The 18,153-nt window shown below is 66.6% G+C and overlaps 2 protein-coding genes across 7 annotated transcripts; one reads left to right on the plus strand and one right to left on the minus strand.

The window, feature by feature from the left end:
• Positions 1-1,351: 1,351 nt before the first annotated feature.
• Positions 1,352-3,808, minus strand: LRRC55 (leucine rich repeat containing 55). Its single transcript, XM_065683341.1, has 3 exons — positions 3,193-3,808; positions 2,859-3,094; positions 1,352-2,618 (listed from the first exon to the last, which is right to left on the minus strand). Exons 1-2 carry the CDS (start codon positions 3,806-3,808, stop codon positions 2,859-2,861), a joined length of 852 nt encoding a protein of 283 aa, XP_065539413.1. The 3' UTR covers positions 1,352-2,618.
• A 4,110-nt stretch (positions 3,809-7,918) lies between these two features.
• On the plus strand, positions 7,919-17,008 carry NLRP6 (NLR family pyrin domain containing 6). 6 transcript variants are annotated; one of them, XM_065683306.1, is made up of 12 exons: positions 7,919-8,025; positions 8,152-8,562; positions 8,768-9,790; positions 9,965-10,003; positions 10,090-11,812; positions 12,523-12,612; positions 12,779-12,952; positions 13,554-13,724; positions 14,040-14,210; positions 15,190-15,384; positions 15,926-16,096; positions 16,440-17,008. In XM_065683306.1, exons 3-12 carry the CDS (start codon positions 9,466-9,468, stop codon positions 16,510-16,512), a joined length of 3,132 nt encoding a protein of 1,043 aa, XP_065539378.1. In that variant the 5' UTR covers positions 7,919-8,025; positions 8,152-8,562; positions 8,768-9,465; the 3' UTR covers positions 16,513-17,008. The 6 variants fall into 6 exon arrangements, with proteins under 6 accessions (XP_065539378.1, XP_065539377.1, XP_065539379.1 ...); XM_065683305.1 differs by having other exon boundaries at positions 7,919-8,562; XM_065683307.1 differs by lacking the exons at positions 7,919-8,025; positions 8,152-8,562 and having other exon boundaries at positions 8,587-8,853; positions 9,447-9,790.
• The last annotated feature ends 1,145 nt before the right edge of the window (positions 17,009-18,153 follow it).

Consider the following 18,153-nt stretch of genomic DNA (forward strand, 5'->3'; position numbering starts at 1 on the left):
GTTTGCCCCAACAGCGCCTTGGGGCCGGTTGTCCGTGTCTGGGGAAGGAAAGGCTCCGGATTGTGGGAAGCGCTGGGGACGGGACGGGGAGAGCTCAGGGTACAGATGGGGGGGGGGGGGGGGGAAGAGATAAAATTGGGTCAAAAGGGGGAACGGTTTGGGGGTTCCTCTCCTCCTCCAGGGGTTCAAGCACCTTCAGCCAAGCGGGGGAAGGGGCGAGCTGCAGAGCGGGGCCCCCGGGCTCCGGTGTCCCCACAGCCCCACGGGACCCTCTGGGGCTGGGGTGGGAGGAGGGAGGATGGGGAAAAGGGGTGCGAAAATGCGGGAGGGAGCTGAGGTTTGGGATGGCAGGTGGGGATGGAGTATGGGGTGGGTGGGCGGACGGATGGACGGACGGATGGATGGATGGATGGATGGAGGGATGGATGGATGGAGGGAGGCAGGGAGGGATGGATGGATGGAAGGATGGGTGGATGGAGGGATGGATGGAGGGATGGATGGATGGAGGGATGGATGGAGGGATGGATGGAGGGATGGATGGAAGGATGGATGGAGGGATGGATGGAGGGATGGATGGAGGGATGGATGGAGCCATGGGGCTGCCCGGACACCGCACGGCTCCAGCATCCCCCAGCCCGCTCGGCACCGGCCGGGAGGGCCCCGGGGACACGGCGGGGACACGGAGGTGACACGGGGGTGACCCGGCTGCCGGCAGCTGGGCCCCGCTGGGACCAGGGGATGCTGCCGGAGGAATAACAGGAAGCGCCGGGAAGGGAAAACACGGCTGATGCCTTCTGCAGGCTGCGGGACAGCGCCCCTGAGGCCCCGAGGCCCCCCCACGCGTGTAACCGCTGCACACGCGTGTCACTGCCGCACACGCGTGTCCCGGCGCTGAGCCGGGCTGCGCTGATGCTCTTTATTGTTGAGGTTCGGCTCTGAAAAAGTGCTGCCGGTTACAAAAGTCCACGGTTATAAAATGTGCTCGTACAAAGACCGGGGGGTTCGGCCTCCCCGTCCTCCCCCCGCACCCAGCGGAGCGCGGAGAGGAGGGAAAGGGAGGAGGGAAGAGGAGAGAGGAGGAGAAAACAAGAAACAAAATAAAATTATAAAATAAGATGTCAATAAGATGCAAAGAACAAAAAGAGGAAAGGAAAGGAAAGGAAAGGAAAGGAAAGGAAAGGAAAGGAAAGGAAAGGAAAGGAAAGGAAAGGAAAGGAAAGGAAAGGAAAGGAAAGGAAAAAGGAAAGGAAAGGAAAGGAAAGGAAAGGAAAGGAAAGGAAAGGAAAGGAAAGGAAAGGAAAGGAAAGGAAAGGAAAGGAAAGAAAAGAAAAAAGAAAAGAAAAGAAACAAAAGAAAAGAAAGGAAAAGAAAGGAAAGGAAAAGGATAAAGAGATAGAAAAGCAATAAGAGGAAAAGAAATAGAAACAAGAGGACACGAGGAGCAGGGCGATGGTGAGGGCAGGGCAGAAGCGGGAGGACGGGGCAGGGCAGGAGGTGGCCGTGCCGTGGGGACACCCGTGGGGCCGGCACCCAGACACCGGCAGAACCCGGCGCCCACCGCGGGTCCCCGCTCCCCGCAGCGGCTCAGGGCGCAGCGGAGGGCCTGGCTGTGGGGCGGGCGGGGGGAGCTGCGCTGGGGGCTCCCCGCTGCCCCCCGAGCTGCCGGCGGGGCCGGGCCGTGTCCGCGGGCCCCAGCGGGTCCGGGGGTGCCAAAAAGAGAGAAATCAAGGAAATGAAGGAAAAATGCGCAGGGGCCCAGCGCGGGGCGGGGCGGGGGGGGGGGGGGGGTGTCCCTCCTCCGACACCGGGCTCGGGGCCCCGCCTCCCCATAGGTGCTTCACCGCAGCCCAGCGTGGCCCATCACGGCTCCCCGTGTCCGCCGGGTGGGCGCAGGACCCGGTGAGGGGTCTGCCCCGGCCCGGCACCGCAGCGACACCGCTGCCTCCTGCGCCCCGCTGGCAGCGGGGGCCCGGGGGGTGGCACCGCTTCGCCTGGGTCCCCCCTTTCCTCCTGTCTCTGGGGGGGTCGATTTGGTTTGAAGCTGCACCCACGTCCCACCCCCCCGCGGCGCAGGAGGAGCCGCTCTCGGGCAGCCCCGCGGGAGGTGCTGAGCCCCCCCCCGGCCCCCTCCCGGCCTCCGGTGCTGGCAACCGCGGTCCCCTCCCCGCAGCCGCCGCCCAGGGCCCAGGGCCCGGTTTGGCTCCGAACCTGCGCGGAACTTTGGAAGAGAAAGGCGAGGACCGGGGGTGCTCCCGCCTGGGGCGTCGCGGGCACGGCGGCCCCGGGGCTGTCCCGGCACGGCCCGGTGCCACCGCAGGGCGCAGGCGTCCCCCGGTAGCGGCAGTGCTGAGCTGGGTGATGGCTCCAGGTCCTGGGGCCAGGCTGGAGAGCACGGGCAGGATTCGGGGGGGCTCCACTGGTGATGCTTTTGGGCTGGAAGCGGGGGTTTCCTTGGATGTCCCCCATGGAGGGTGGTTGGTGTCCCCCCCAAGGCACACACCACTTCTGGGGTCTCTCTCTCAAGCAGGGGGGCTGCTCCCCAGTCACAGCCCCTGGTCCCACTGCCTGGCACTGTGTGGAGGCTCCTATGGGACCCTGTGCCGCCGCCTTCACCGGCCCTGGGTAGCGGGGACAGGAGAGTCCAAGCTCAGGGTGCTGGAGGGGGTCAACCCTGGGGGGCGCCCACCGGGACAAAACCTCCCCATACTGGGGCAGAAGGAAGAGGAGGTGTCCCCCGGTCCCCCTGCCACCGCCAGGCCGGCGTCTTGAGGCCACCCCGGCGCGGGGGGGCAGCGGGAGGGGACAAGGACAAGGCACAGTCCGGGGTCCCGGCGGGGTCGGGGGGACGTCGGCGGTACCTAAACGTCCTCGTCCTCGCTGGCCTTGCTCCAGCGGTGGCAGCAGTTGGCGGTGATGCCCAGCAGGAAGTTGGTGGCCACCGAGGCGATGGAGACGACGAAGCCGACGAAGGCGATGAAGAGATAATCATCCAGCGTGAGCGTGAGGTGGCAGGCCTGGAAGCTCTCGTCCGTCAGCGAGAGCAGGGGGGCTCCCGCCACCTCAGGGGGGGCCCGGCACTCGGCCAGCTGCGACTCTGGGGGGGGGACACGGGACGGGACACGGCATCAGGACCGTGCCCGGCTCCCCCCCCCACGGTGCATGGGGCAGGAGCGGGGACGCGCGGGCACCTACCGGCAGCGCAGCGCTGGATGCGTCCCCGCAGCCACTTGAGGAAGGGCTCCATGGCGCAGCCGCACACCCAGGGGTTGCCCCCCAGGCGCAGGGCCACCAGCCCCGGCAGCCCCTCCAGCGCCTCCAGGCTGAGCGCCGGCAGCGCCCCGAAGCTGAGGTCCAGCTCCCGCAGCTGCGCCAGCCCGCGGAAGGCGTCGGGGTGGACGCGCCGCAGCCCCGGGTTGTGGCTGAGGTCGAGGCGCAGGAGCCCGCTGGCCTCCAGGAACATGTCCGCCGGCACCAGGCTGAAGTTGTTGTAGCTGAGGTCGAGGTGCGCCAGGCGCCGGGCGCCCAGGAAGAGCCCGGCCGGCAGCGCCGCCAGGGAGTTGTTGCGCAGGTCGAGGGCGCGGAGCTGCCCGTAGCAGGACAGGTACCCCGGGGGGATGCTGGCGATGCGGTTGTGCGCCAGGCTCAGGTTCCCGGTGTCCAGCGGCAGCTCCGGCGGCACCGAGAAGAGGCGCTGGCCGCTGCAGTCCACCGCCTGCCCGCGGCACGTGCACAGCACCGGGCAGCCCGCCCCGGCGCCCGCCGCCACAGCCGCCGCCGCCGCCGCCACCAGCCAGGGGCCCAGCAGCATGGCGGGGCGGCGGCGAGACACAGCCCGGCGGGCGCCGGCGAGGCCCGGGCCCTCACGGGGCGGCGGGAGCCATCCCGGCACCGGGAGGGGGCCGCTCACGCCGAGAGCCGCCGGCCGCGGGGAGCAGGGCCGGGCGCCGGGCGCTCACAGCGATGCTCCGGCCATGCCGGCCGCATCCGGGGGGCACGGCGGGCTGCGGGCCCCGGGGCGGGCCTTGTCCGGCCGGTTCCGCTGCCTGCGAGGGAGAGGGGCCGAGGGAAGCCGGGGGCCGCGGCCCCTGCAGCCCTGCGGGGCACCTGCAGCCTCCCGGTGCCCCCCATGCCGGGGCCACCCGCTCCTCCACCCCCCCCCCCCCGGGGGGGTTTCAGCCAAAGCAGAGCCCCAGCCGCGCTGACCTTGCTCAGCTCCACGTTTCAGTGGCCAGAGCCGGGGGGCCCGGTGCGCAGGCCCCCCCCTTTCCCCGGTGGGGACCCCCCTCCACGGCACCCCCCCGGGGTCCCCATCCCGGCCTGCTCTCGCCCCCCTCCCCATGGCCATCTTCGCTCCATCCTCCCTCGCCCGTATTCCCCTCAGCCCCATCCCCGCCCCACGGCCCCATCTCACGGGGGCAGGGTGGTCACCACCGCCCCGGCCCCCCCCTGCCTCCCCGGCCCCCGCTCCAGCCCCGGCTACTCACACCAGGGGATGAGCAGGGCTCGGTTCCCTGAGGCCTGGGCGCTGATGGGTGGCCGGGGGGGGGTCCCCCGGGCGGCCGCCCTTGCCCCGGAGGCAGCCAAGTTGGGCGAGCGGCTCCTGCAGCCGCGGCCAAGGCTGCTGCCGAGCCTGGCAATGGGAGCAGGGTCTTTCCCCACCTCCTTCCTCCCCTCCTCCTCCTCGTCCTCCCTTGTCTCTCTCTTTCTCTTTTTTTTTTTCCTCTTTTTTTTCCTTGAGGGCCAGATACTGACGTTTCGGTGTCTCTTAGCAACTGCCTCCACATCTCTGAGCAACAGGAGAGCGGGATGCGGAGCCGCCGGAGCGATGGAGACATGGAGACGGCGGCGGCGGCGGTGGGGAGCAACATCCCCACCCCAAGGGACGCCCTGGCCAGGCCGGGGGGGGGAGACCCGCACCCGCACGGCCGCATGGAGAGGAACGAGGGGTGCCGAGCCCCCCCCGCATCCCCCCCCCCGGCCCTGGGGAGCGTCCCCGTGGGATGGGGTGAATCAGGGTTTCCCGGGATCTGGAAACAGAAACAAATGACGTCTCGGCGGAGGGGGAGAGCAAGGCACCGGGATCGCCCCGGCAGCACCGGTACCGGTGCTGCCGCCCCGCAGGGAGCCGCTGCCGCGGGGCAGCCGTAGCGGCTGCGGCAGGGCCGTGCATTCCCGTTAAAGCCGACCTAACCGTGCACACAAACCCCATCAGCCGCTGGAGCTGGAACGTGCTCTGGGTTCTGTTTTCCCTGCTCACAGCCCTGGAAAATGCCTCACGTTGACACTGGTTGTTTTGCTCTGCCCGAGCCGAAAAATCCCGTTTCCCTTCTCCTTTTGGATGGGGAGGAATGGGATTCAGCTGCTGCCCTGCCCCCGCAGCCGGCTTTTGGCCGTGAAACAGCCCTTTTCAATCACAAGGATGCCTGTGTTTTGCTCTGGAAGCGTTGCCACACCATGGCTGTGGCACTGTTGGGAAGGAGGCATCTTCAACCCGTGCATCTGGGGTGGGGGGTCCTCGTTTTCATGTTCTCCTGCTGTTTTCATGGGGTGGGTCCCTTCCCCGGCTGGATCCCGGTGCCTCCTGCTCCCGCAGGACGGCTCCTCTGCCCGGTGGCACACGGTGCCCCTTGCCACGCTGTCACCGGCGCTGCTGGGAGCTCCGGGAGCCCAGTGCGCCCGGACAGCCCTGGGGCCACCTCGGGCAGACGCAGCGCTGGGGATGGGGATGAGCCCGAGCCCCCCCGCAGCTCTCCTCCTTCTGCCCGGGGTTTTTCCACTCCCCCAGGATTTCGGGCTACGTTGGCAGCAAAGGATGCAACCCATGCCCGGAGTGGGGAGAGCTCGGCAGCGGCCCCCTGCCAACACCCCTGTGGTCACAGCCATGGAGACGCAGCCATGGGGACACCACAAGCCCCTGCGAGAGCCCAGCCCCATTGAAGCAGCATTCCCGGGACAGACCCACAAGAGGGAGAGAGCCGGGTTTTCGGATGATCCCTCCAAGCTTGATTCCAGCCCCCCCTTTTCAATCCTACTTCCCTGGCCCTTCTCTGGGGAGGTGTCGGCAGCCACCAGCCAGGCTCTGCCCAGACCCAGGAGCCTGGGATGGGTCTGAGGAGCCTGGCTTGGTAAATCTGCCTTACATCCAGGGCTTTATCTCGCTCAGGGAAGGCAGCATCTGATAGCCCGCTTCATCTAACCTGTGTGCATTCAAGCTTTGGAGAGGAGGAGGAAAGGAGAGGAAGGTGTAGGGGGCTGACAGGAAACCTGGAGGGGGGCTTGGGACAAAGGCCTGCAGGGACAGGCCGAGGGGAATGGCTTGAACCTGCCCGAGGGGAGACTGAGCTGAGCTCTTAGGCAGAAGCTCTTCCCTGGGAGGGTGCTGAGGCGCTGGCACAGGGTGCCCAGAGAAGCTGTGGCTGCCCCATCCCTGGCAGTGCTCAAGGCCAGGTTGGACACAGGGGCTTGGAGCAAGCTGCTCCAGTGGAAGGGGTCCCTGCCCGGGGCAGGGGTTGGAGCTGGAGGAGCTTTAAGGTCCCTTCCAGCACAAGCCACTGTGATTCTGGGGCTCTAGGAACGGTGACGTCTCTTCTCTTGACGGTGGTCGGAGCAGTTGGTCACAAACAGGAGGTCCCCGCTGGCCCTCCAACAGCAGCGCAGCGCTGGGCTGCAGCCTGAGATGGTGACAGGAGATGTGGCTCCAGCAGCATCCTCCTGGTCCCCAGCACAGCTCTCGCAGCCCTGGCCTGGTGCAGCTGCTGTGGTGGCACCTGGGGCAGCGTCTCAAACCCCTGTTTACTGCATGTGCCTCTACCGCCAGCACCCGTCCACGTGTCTTCCTGTGCTGCGGAGCAATGGGGAGGGCTTGGGCACACTGCTCCTGCCCCCACTGTGGGTTTCAGCACCCTCCGGCACATCCTGGGGCACTGGGGCTGGCCGGTGCCGTGTGGGACTGGGCTGCACCGGGGATGATGTGGTTTGTTTCAGGTGAGGCCCCATTGCGGTGCCGGTGGGAGCAGCATCTCTCTGAACTTCCTGCCCCTCACAGCCCTGCGGTTCCGTGGGGCAGGAAGTTCAGACAGAGGGCACCCGGTGAGAGCCACGACCTGCGGCTGTGCCAAGGAGCTGTCGGAGCATCATCAGAGCTCCTTTGGGGCACCATTGGAGCATCATCAGAGCACCTTTGGGGCACCATTGGAGCATCATCGGAGCACCTTTGGGGCACCATTGGAGCATCATCAGAGCACCTTTGGGGCACCATTGGAGCATCATCAGAGCACCAGCACTGAATCCTAGAATCGAAAGAAAAGATCTTTAAGATCATTAAGTCCTACCATTGGAGCACCACTGGAGGACCATTGGAGCATTGCCACTTGCCAAGTGAGCCCCCATCCACGCCACAAAACCTCACTGCAGCCACGATGTGCCCAGCTTCTGCATCACCAGTATTTAAGCAATAAAGTCAGTGTGGAGCTCAGTGTCCCCAGCATCACTCCCAGCACATCACACCAGTCCTTAACTGGTTGCTCCACCACCTCAAATGACTTTGCAGTAATTCATCCCAGTCTGAATTCCATCACTGGGGGAAGCGAAGGGGAATGGGAGTGAAGCAGCAGAGCTCGGTTCGACTTCAGTTTGGGTCTCCCCATCCAGGGCACGTTTCTCCTTTGCCCTGAGGCGCTTTGTCATCAGCAGCGGGTGGCAGAAATCCCAACTCCAAAGTGGTTTCTGGAGCTTGGGGTGTCCACGGCGAGGGTGAGCCTCGAAGTGTTTCACCCCCGGCTGAGCAGGCTTCACTGGGGGTGCTGCCGTGGGGGTGCGGCTGCCTCCCTGGGTTGCTGTGCATGCCCCTTTGCCTGCCGTGGGGCTGAGCTGTGCTTTTGGTTTCTCTTCACACCCCACCCGATGTCACCTCCCGCAGAGCTGCTCTGGGGACATCTGTGCAGCATCGGAGGCGCTCAGAGACGGGTTCTGCTGCTGCCGGTGCCGTGCCCGGGCCGCCCCGTGCACCCGCAGGGTTGTGCAATGGTTGGTGTGGTGAGACCAAGGAGCGCAGCCTGTGCTCATCCGCTCTTTGTCTCCTGGAGGCTCCTCCAGGTTTGGGTCTGGTGCTCTGGGGGCAGCCTGAGGTTCTGAACGTTTCTGCTTGACCAGGCAGCCCGTGCGCGCCCCGTCGCCCCGCAGGACCCGGGCAGGGCAGGGCAGAGCAGAGCCACGCCGCAGTGCGGCCACGCTGGCCACGGGCTGGCACCCGGACCCTGCCCTGGAGGGGGGACACCAGAGCTGATGCTGGGCTCTGTGCTAGGATATGAAGCCACCGCTCCCCCTCTCTCTGGCCAGGCCCAGGCTGTTGGGGCTCAGCAGCGTGTCCCAAGGGGAGCAGGGACTTGACCAGCAGCCAAGTCACAGTGTCCGGGGGCCGAGGTCCCCCCCGTGCCTTCAGCGAGCCCTCCACTGCAGCGTGGGGAGGATGGAGCCGGTGCAGAGAAGAGGAAACTCAAAGAGGTGCAGAACGTGATGCGCTCCGCGAGCGTTGACCTAAGAAGGAAATCAACGCGTTGAAGGGTGAGTTGCTCACTCAGGAAGCAAGAGTGCATGGGTGGCTCCTGGGCTGCGGGTGAGCTCCATCCCCATAGAGCCGCTGGCCCGGTAGCCCTGCACAGCGTGTCCCACACAGCAGAGCAGGGCCAGCAGCCACCCTGGGTTCTGCTGCTGGAGACACCGCTGTCCTCATGCGGCTCTCCTGGTGAGGACACCCATCTCCTGGAAGGGACGCTGCTCTCCTGGTGGGATTCAGTGAGGATGGTGCTCTCCTGGTGAGGACATTGCTCTGCTTGGTGGGACGCTGATCTCCTGGTAGGTCCACAGCTTTCCTGGTGGGAGCAATGCTCTGGTGGTGGGGACCCTGCTCTGGTGGTGGGGTCTCTGCTCTGGTGATAAGGACTGTGCTCTGCTCATGGGCTCTGTGCTCTGCTCATGGGCTCTGTGCTCTGGTGATGGGGTCTCTGCTCTGCTCGTGGGTTCTCTGCTTTGGTTGTGGGGTCTCTGCTCTGCTGGTGGGACACGGCTCCAGCGAGGCTTTGCAGCAAAGAGCTGCCCCACTGCGCCTTGTACTTGTGCGGGTGGGGATGTCTGGGGCTGGGGAGCGGGCAGGGGAACTTCAGCCAGCCCCACAGCCAGCCCCATAGCCCCACAGCCTTGCAGCAGCACAGCCCTGCAGCCCCACAGCCCTGCAGCCCCACAGCCCTACAGCCAGCCGCACAGCCACATAGCCCCACAGCCCTGGAGAGCCGAGCACAGAGGAGGAAGCTGGTGGCAGCGGCGGCAGAGCTGCTCAGGGCAGAGGCAGCACAATAGGATGGGGCTCTGTGTGGGGCCGGAGGGGTCTCACAGGGCTTTTGCCGTGGGGCTGTGTGTGGGGCTGGAGGCGTCTCACAGTGGCTCTGCAGCAGGGGCCGGGCTGTGCCCATGCACACGGGCAGCAGCAGGAGCAGTGCCCCGGGCAGCGGCCACTGGCAGAGGGGGTGCAGAGCTGGGGAGCTCCTGCTCCGTGCCCTGGAGGACCTCTCCCAGCTGGATTTTAAGCTGTTCCGGGATGCGCTGGCGCACGCGGAGCTGCGCGGCTGCAGCCCCATTCCCTGGGGCCGGCTGGAGAAGGCCGACTGGATAGACACCAAGAACCTCATGCTGGAGTTCTACGGCGCGGAGGCTGCCCTGGACGTGGCGATAACCGTCCTGGAGCACATCCAGCGCCGCAACGCTGCTGCCCTGCTCCGGGAGAGCAGAGAGAGAGGTGGGAATGCTGAGCAGCTCCCGGCCCCATTCCAGGGGTTGTGTGTGCAGGAGCCCTGCAGGGGCCAGGAGGCTGCTATGGATGGGGGGTCCCTGCAGCCGGGCATAGGGAAGTGGAGCGGTTTGGGGTGCTGGAGCTCGGTGATGGTTCCTACTAACACCCCTTTTCCCCCAGCTCTGGGGCCTGCTTCTCTGCTGGGATCATCGCCATCAGGTAGGTGCCAGTGGGGGAAAGCGCGGGGGCTCTTCTGCCGCTGCTGCCCCGTGCTCTGCTGCTGCCCCAGGGGGTTCACCTTCCAGATCACCGCAGTGGGTACAAGAGGGCCGTGCGCCAGGCCTACGGCCGCATGAAGGACCCGAACGCGCGGGTGGGCGACAGCGTGAGCCTCAGCGCTCGGTACGCGCGGCTGGTGATGGTCACCGAGCACCGCGACGAGCACCAGCGCGAGCGCGAGATCGCGGCCGTGGGGCGCGGGCACGCGGACCTCATGAAGGAGCGCGCCAGCTGCTCCATTGCCATCGCCGACCTCTTCAAGCCCGACGACGAGGGCTGGAGCCCAAAGGAGGTGGTGCTGCTGGGCGCCGCGGGCATGGGGAAGACCATGACGGCCAGGAAGATCATGCTGGACTGGGCGTGCAACCAGATGTTCGAGGAGTTTGACTTCGTGTTCTACATCCACTGCCGCGAGGGGAACGTCCTGGCCGGCGAGGCCAGCATGGCCGACCTCCTGGAGCGGTGCTGCCCCGGCAGCGCCCTGCCGCTGGACGCGGTGCTGCAGCAGCCGGAGAAGCTCCTGTTCATCATCGACGGCTTCGACGAGCTCCGCTTCTCGGTGGAGCAGCCGTGGTCGGAGCTGTGCGCGGAGCCCGGCGAGCGGCGCCCGGTGGACGTCGTCCTCGCCAGCCTGCTCCGCAGGAGGCTCCTGCCCCACAGCTCCCTGCTCATCACCACCAGGCCGGCGGCGTTGCAGAACCTGCGGCGGCTCCTGCAGCACGAGCGCTGCGCCGAGATCCTGGGCTTCTCGGAGGCGGACCGGAGGGATTACTTCCAGCGGTTCTTCGGGAGCGCGGAGCAGGCGGCGGCCGCCTTCCGCTTCGTGCGGGGCCACGAGCTGCTCTTCACCATGTGCCTGGTGCCCGTCGTCTGCTGGATCGTCTGCACCGTGCTGAGGCAGCAGCTCGGCCGCGCCGGGGGCCTGGCCCACAGCCCCCGCACCACCACCGGGATCTACGTGCTCTACCTCTCGGCGCTGCTGCGCTCCCTGCGCGGGCGGCAGCGGCAGGATGTGCCCGCCGTGCTGCGGAGGCTCTGCTGCCTGGCGGCCGGCGGCCTCGGCGGGCACAGGGTCCTCTTCGAGGAGAAGGAGGTGCAGGGGCTGGCGCTGGGCCGGCAGGAAGCCCTCCCGCTCCTCCTCAACGAGCACCTCTTCCAGAAGGACATCTCCTGCGTCAGCTCCTACAGCTTCATCCACCTCAGCTTCCAGGAGTTCTTCGCGGCGCTCTTCTACCTGCTGGAGGATGAAGGGGAAGCGCAGGAGCCCCCCGTGGGACCCAGCAGGGATGTGAAGGAGCTGCTGGAGAGCTACGGCAGCTGCAGGAACTACTTCATCCTGACCGTGCGGTTCCTCTTTGGACTCTTAAACGAGGATCGCAGGAGGGAGCTGGAGCAGGAGACGGGCTGTAAAATCTCTGCCAGGATTATGCAGGATTTGCTGGAGTGGCTTCAGGACAGCCAGAAAACAGCCCTGGCTCTTCTGCTGGAGGAGACGGGGCTGGTCCGCGACCTGGAGCTCTGCCACTGCCTCTACGAGCTGCAGGATGAGCGGCTGGTGGCGGCCGCCCTGTGCCCCTTCACGGGGCTGCGCCTGCATGGGCTCAACCTCAACCGCTTTGACCAAGTCGTCCTTGCCTTCAGCCTGAGGAGGTTCCCTGGGCTGCAGGTGCTGGAGCTGGGGCACTGCTGCTTCCTGTGGGATGAGCCCGAGGACACCGCAGAGCCGCAGCCGTGCAAGAAACCGCATGGGTGCGTGGGGTCCCGGGCTGCCGAGCCCCCGAGCCTGAGGGCTTGGTGACACCTGCATGGGCAGAGCCGTGACCTCGAGTCACAGCTGGTGGGCAGGGAACAGTGCTAGGAGAGGGAGAGAAGGAGGAACAGGAATAGGATAGGATAGGATAGGATAGGGTAGGATATGGGTAGGGTTAGGGGTAGGGCTATTATAGGAATAGGAAAGCAATAAGACAGAAATAGGAATAGGATAGGAACAGGAATAGGATGGGAAGAAGAATAGACTGGGATATAAGCAGAATCCCAGGATCCCAGGCTGGTCTGGGTTGGAAGGGACAGCCTGTGCTGGGACAGTGTGCGGCTGCGCTGGCAGGAGCCAGGGACTGTCCTCCTCCTCCTCGAGCAGGCTCATGGCTGTGAAACCAACAGCCCCAGCCCTGTGCTCTCACCAGGGACCCCAGAGCGAAACCTCGGCTCTCCTTTGTGCTTGTACGGGGAGAAAACTGGACAGAGATGAGGAGTGTGGGCAGAGCTTCCTCGTTCTGCTCAGAGAGAACGGGTCCAGCTCAGGGAGTTTTCCTTTTGGGGCAGCCACAGCTCCTCTGGGCAGCCTTTGCCAGTGACTGAACCCCCTCTGTCCGTTTAAAGCCATTTCCCCTCATCCTGTCCCTACAGGCCCTCGGCCAAGGGCCCTATCCACCCATGCAATAGGAAGCATCTCCTTGCAGGGAAGCCCCCGAGGAGGAGAGGACGCCGCCACCCATCCACTCGCTCTGTCAAGCCCTGGAGGCATCAGGCTGTCAGCTGAAGACGCTGAGGTACGCGGCTGCCGGCGCAGAGCCCCCGCGGCGGCAGCCCCGGGGGGGGACCACGTCCTGTGCGGTGGGACCGGCCCCCGGGGGCTGCTCGCGGAGCCCCCCCCGCTGTGGGGCCATCACCAGCGGCGGCCCCGGCCCCTCCGCACCCCTCCGCACCCCTCCGCAGGCTGGACCGGTGTGAGCTCAGCAGCGCCTGCGGCGCGGCTCTGGGCTCCGTCCTCGGCACCAGCCCTGCCCTGACCGAGCTGGGCCTGGCTGGGAACAAGGACCTGGGGGATGAAGGCGTGAGGCGGCTGTGCGAGGGGCTGCGGCGCGGAGCCGGCCCCCTGCGGGAGCTGCGGTGAGGGGCAGCGGGGAGAGCGGGGGACACTGACACGGGGGGACAAGGACACTGTGAGGGGCAGCGGGGAGAGAGGGGGGCACTGACACGGGGGGACAAGGACATTGTGAGGGGCAGTGGGGAGAGGGGGGGACACTGACACGGGGGGACAAGGACATTGTGAGGGGCAGCAGGGAGGGAGGGGGACACTGACACGGGGGGACAAGGACACTGTGAGGGGCAGCGGGGAGAGAGGGGGGTACTGACACGGGGGGCAAGGACACTGTGTGAGGGGCAGCGGGGAGAGGTGGGGACACTGACACGGGGGGACAAGGACACTGTGAGGGGCAGTGGGGAGGGACAGGGACGCTGACACGGGGGAGAGACACGGGCACTGGCACTGTGTGAGGGACACCAGGAAGGGGTACCGAGGGTACATGGACACTGCTGGCACTGCAGCGGGAGATGCTGTGTGGGGGACGCCGGCACTGCAGCGGGGACCCCGGCAGGTTAAAGCCATTACCACGGTGTCCCCAGCGCTGCCGCAGGAGCCACCTCCAAGCTGGGCGCAGGCGGGGGACACCGGCCCGGGCCGCCTCACTCTGCCCCCCCCCCCCCGCAGGTTGGGCGGCTGCAGCCTCACGGCCGCGGGCTGCAGGGCTCTGGCATCGGTGCTGGCGGCTGTGCCCGGGCTGGCGCTGCTGGACCTCAGCGACAACGCGGTGGGGGACGGCGGCGTGCGGGAGCTGTGCGCGGCGCTGCGCGGCCCCGGCCGCGGCCTCCGGAAGCTCGAGTAGGGACCGGTCCCGCGCTGACCCGGGGGGGCTCCGGGTGGGACGGGTGCGGGTGCGCAGGATGCGGCCACGTCGCTGCCCGGGGATGCGCTAAACCAGCCCGGGGCTCAGGGGCACTGAGCCTGGTTTGTGTCGGAAGGGACCTTAAGACTCCTCCAGTCCCAACCCTGCCCCGGGCAGGGACCCCTTCCACTGGAGCAGCTTGCTCCAAGCCCCTGCGTCCAACCTGGCCTTGAGCACTGCCAGGGATGGGGCAGGAAGCAGCGGGTGGCCGGGGCTCGGTGTGTCCCGGCTCAGGCCCCGCTCGCCCGCAGGCTGTGGCAGTGCGGGCTGACGGAGCTGGGCTGCGAGACCCTCGCCGCGGTGCTCGCTGACACCCCCAGCCTGGCCGAGCTGCACCTGGGGGGCAACGCCGTGGGGGACGGCGGCGTGAGGCGGCTGAGCCGGGGGCTGCGGGACCCCCGCTGCCGGCTGCGCACCCTCAGGTGGGTGACACGGTGTGGGGCTGAGGCGGGGGGCTCCGGGAGCTGCTGTGCGGCAGGAACAGGGACCTCAGTGCTCCAGGGCCAGTGGCAGGGCACTGGCGGCCCCCAAAGTCCCACAGGGCTCCACCACGGCCACTGCTGCTGAGCCAGAACTGGCTTCTCCATCTGCTTCTAAACAAGCTCTTCACTCGCTTTTCCCCTGGCACTACCAGCGAGCCCCATCCCAGTCAGCCCAGCAGTGCCAGGAGCAGGAGGCCAGGCAGGACACGGCTGCAGAGGGGCTGCGGGACAGGAGTGGGGAAACAGCATCAGTCACATCTCCCAGGGCAGCATCCCCCTGCTGCATGGAGCCCCAGTGGCAAGGGTCCGGGCTGGGCTGGTGGAGGCACAGAGCAGGGCAGGGAGCAGGGCGAGAAATCGCAGAGCCATGGAATCAACCAGGTTGGAAAGGAGCTTTAAGCTCACTCAGTCCAACCATTCCCCAGCACTGCCAAGGCCACCCCTAACCCATGGCACTGAGGGTGTGTGACCCCTTGCAGGGCCGGTGCCCGCAGCCCTGCCCTGGGCAGCCTGTTCCAATGCTGAGCACCCTCTGGGGCAGGAATTGTTCCTCAGCTCCATCTGAACCTGCCCTGGGGCAGCTTGAGGCCGGTTCCTCTTGTCCCATCCCTTGTTCCTTGGGAGCAGAGCCCAGCCCCTCCTGGCTCCATCCTCCTGTCAGGCACTTGTAGGGAGCCATCAGGTCCCCCCTGAGCCTTCTCCAGACTGAGCCCCCCAGGTCCCTCGGGGGCACCTTTGCTTTGCAGCGATGGAGGAGGGAGAGGGGCTGGGCCTGTCCAGCAGCGGCTGGACGAGCTCCCTGGTGATGCTGAGCCGAGGGCAGGGGCTGCAGTGCCCCTGGTGACAGCCGGGACTCTGCTGGGGGGGGGGTGGGGGGGTGGCGCCGGGGCCCCGGAGGACGGGAGAGCCCCGTGGCCAGGCCCCGCTGCCCGCTCGCCCGCAGGCTGTGGCAGTGCGGGCTGACGGAGCTGGGCTGCGAGACCCTCGCCGCGGTGCTCGCTGACAGCCCCAGCCTGGCCGAGCTGCACCTGGGGGGCAACGCCGTGGGGGACGGCGGCGTGAGGCGGCTGAGCCCGGGGCTGCGGGACCCCCGCTGCCGGCTGCGCACCCTCAGGTGGGTGACACGGTGTGGGGCTGAGGCGGGGGGCTCCGGGAGCCGCCCCTGGGTGCCTCGGGGCCGCAGGAGCCGCAGGGGCCGGGTGCCCGCAGCGGAGAGGGGAAGGGACTTGTTTGCGGTGGGATAAATGACTCATGAGCACCCAGAGGAGGTGACTGAAAGCGGCATTTAAAGCTCTCCCAGGCGGAGCAGCAGCGCGCTCCCTGCCCCCAGCTGCAGGCATTCCGTCCCCCTGCACGCTCCAGCTGCATGTGCACAGATGTTTGCTCCATAAGGATCATCCCAACCCTATTTTGCTCCACAAAGACCAAATCCTATTCTGGGGTTGCAAGAAGTGACTGGGGTAACCCGGTCAAGAGGAAACCCGGTCCTGCCCATGACCATCCAAAGGGATGCTCCCCATCCTGGGAGGTCTTATCCAGCACCGGGACCTCGCAGGAACCCTGGAGCAAGTCCTCCCTGGAAGCTGTTTTCAGGCCAGGTTGGGTTCCTGGCTGTGCATGGGGTGTCCCCACGTGTCCCTTCCCTGTCCCCACAGCCTGTGGCAGTGCGGCCTCTTGGGAGCCTGCTGCGAGGACTTGTGCTCCGCGCTCCGTGCTGGATGCGCCCTGGAGACCCTGGACCTGAGCGAGAACAACCTGGACAAAGGGAGCGTGCAGGCGCTGTGCTGGGCGCTGGGGCAGCACCCCGGGTCCCTGCAGAAGCTGTGGTAAGGGACAAGGACCCTGGCATCACCTGGGTGCCTGCAGGAGCTGTGGTAAGGGACAACGGGTCCCAACCTCCATCTAAACTTCCCCTGGTGCAGCTTGAGGCCCTTTCCTCTTGTCCCATCCCTTGTCCCTTGGGAGCAGAGCCTGACCCCCTCGCTGCATCCTGCTGTCAGGCAGCTGCAGAGAGCAATCGGTTGTAAAGCAGCAGGAAGCCCACAGGGGCAGGGTGCCCATGGCACCGGGACCCCCACGCTGGCCCCGTCTGCCCTCTCTGGCTGCAGTGCCACGGTCCGCGGTCAGCTGGGGGGGGGGTTGACCTCTTCCTCCTCCTCCTCCCCACAGGCTGCCGAGCTCGGGGCTGGATGAAGAGACCCTGCGGGAGGCGGCGGAGCTTGAACAAGTCAAACTCGTGTGAGGGCTGGACCGGCGGCGCGAGGGGCTCAGGGACCGGGCCTGCGCCAGTGCCGTGGATGAGGGGCCGGGGAGGATTCCTGCGTGAGGCGTCCTTTCAGCGCTGAAAACCTCCCGAGGGGCTCTGCCGGTCCCCTGGAGGAGCGCAGGAATGAACGCCCTGGAGCTGAGGCCCGTCTGTGCATCACGGGTCCAACAGGACCTGCCCCGAGGTCCTGGGAGGGTGGGAAGGAGCAGAGCTGAGGCTGAAGGGAATGGGGGTGAGGCACTGGTGGGTCTGACCCGTTCCTGTTTGATCCCTGGTGCTGGCAGTGCCCAGACACCCTGGGGCTGCGGAGATTCCTATTCACTGCCTGCGGATGTTCACCGTGGTTCCCGTATTGATGGGGTCTGCGTAGTCCCCGGGAAGGTCTCCCTCTGCTTCTGGCCGTGGATCTACTGCGGAGAACACTCGTGTTGTAGCCTTGTGAAATAAAGCTCCTCCCAGAGGCCTCTCCACACCGTGGTGGTTCCCAACAGCAGCCGTGCCCGGGAATGCTGTGCAGCTCCATGGGCTGCTCCTCTCCCATTGCCAGGAGCACTGGAACGCAGTGAGCAGAGCTGGGCACTGGGATGGAGCCCAGGGACCAGGCCCCAGATCCTGGCACATCCAGGCAGGGCTCAGACAGCTTCTCATGCCAACCAGTTCCAGGTTCTCTGCACAGCCAATCCCACATCCTCCAGAACTGCTCCATGGCGTTTCCTGGTCCCTGTCCCGACTGGAAGTGCTGCGGTTGCAGCAGGGGCCCTCCTGGGAGCTTCAGGCTCATGGTCAGAGCACCGAACACTGGCCATGGTCTGATGGGTGGTGCTGGCGCGGGGCTGGAGCAAAACACATTCACCCACAGGCACGACGGGACCCACATCCCTGCTGCTGGCTGCAGCGACCCCGCTCTGAGGAGAGCCCAGCCCTGGCTCCCACCCTGTGCCCGACCCCAGGGATTGCTGCTCCTCAGATGGGCTGATGCGAGGATCATCAAAGGAACAGAAGCTGCTGGTGGGGAGCATCGGAGCCTGGGAACGGGCAGCAGATCCCAGACCGGCTGTGGGGGTTCAGGAAGCTTGGAGATGCCGCAACCTCTCGGAGGCATCTGAGAAAGGCGCCGGGGAGAGCGGCCAGAACAGCTCAGAGGAACCAGGGCGAACTTCCAGGGGAGCCCCAGAGAGCCCTGGTGAGTGCAAGTGACCCCCAGAGACCCAAAGGGAGCCCCAGAGAGTCCAGGAGAGCCACAAAGAGCTGACCCAGAGGATCCCAGCGCACCCGGAGCACGGCAGAACCCAGGAGGGGCAGGGGCCAGGAAGCACAGCGGAGCCAAAAAGGACCAAGCCTGGGTGTTGCTGCGGAGGCTGAAACCGGCGCTGCCACATCCTGCACGGGAGGAAGCTGCGGTGTGGCCGAGCCGGGCCCCGGGGAGCAGCAGAGGGGAAGGCACCGAGGTGACACCTGACAGGCTCAGCCTCACCCAGCGAGAGCTCGTGTTAGGTATGCTCTGCCCTGGGCTGTGCCCCTTGGGTAACAGAGCGGCTGCAGGAGCGGAGAGACCTTGGAATCCTGGAGGGACCCAGGAGCACCCCAAGGATGCTGAGAGAACTGCAAGGGGCTCGG

Source organism: Lathamus discolor, chromosome 6 (assembly GCF_037157495.1).
Source record: "Lathamus discolor isolate bLatDis1 chromosome 6, bLatDis1.hap1, whole genome shotgun sequence".
NCBI classification, from domain to species: domain Eukaryota; kingdom Metazoa; phylum Chordata; class Aves; order Psittaciformes; family Psittacidae; genus Lathamus; species Lathamus discolor.

What these genes read in the sequence shown, in the direction of transcription:
- LRRC55 (XM_065683341.1), bottom strand. Translation starts at nt 3,808, where the DNA reads ATGCTGCTGGGCCCCTGGCTGGTGGCGGCGGCGGCGGCGGCTGTGGCG. An exon ending in CATCCAGCGCTGCGCTGCCG is followed by an intron (nt 3,095 to 3,192) that starts GTAGGTGCCCGC and finishes TCCCCCCCCCAG; the next exon opens with AGTCGCAGCTGGCCGAGTGC.
- NLRP6 (XM_065683305.1), top strand. Translation starts at nt 9,466, where the DNA reads ATGCACACGGGCAGCAGCAGGAGCAGTGCCCCGGGCAGCGGCCACTGG. An exon ending in CCGGGAGAGCAGAGAGAGAG is followed by an intron (nt 9,791 to 9,964) that starts GTGGGAATGCTG and finishes CTTTTCCCCCAG; the next exon opens with CTCTGGGGCCTGCTTCTCTG. An exon ending in CGCGGCCTCCGGAAGCTCGA is followed by an intron (nt 13,725 to 14,039) that starts GTAGGGACCGGT and finishes GCTCGCCCGCAG; the next exon opens with GCTGTGGCAGTGCGGGCTGA.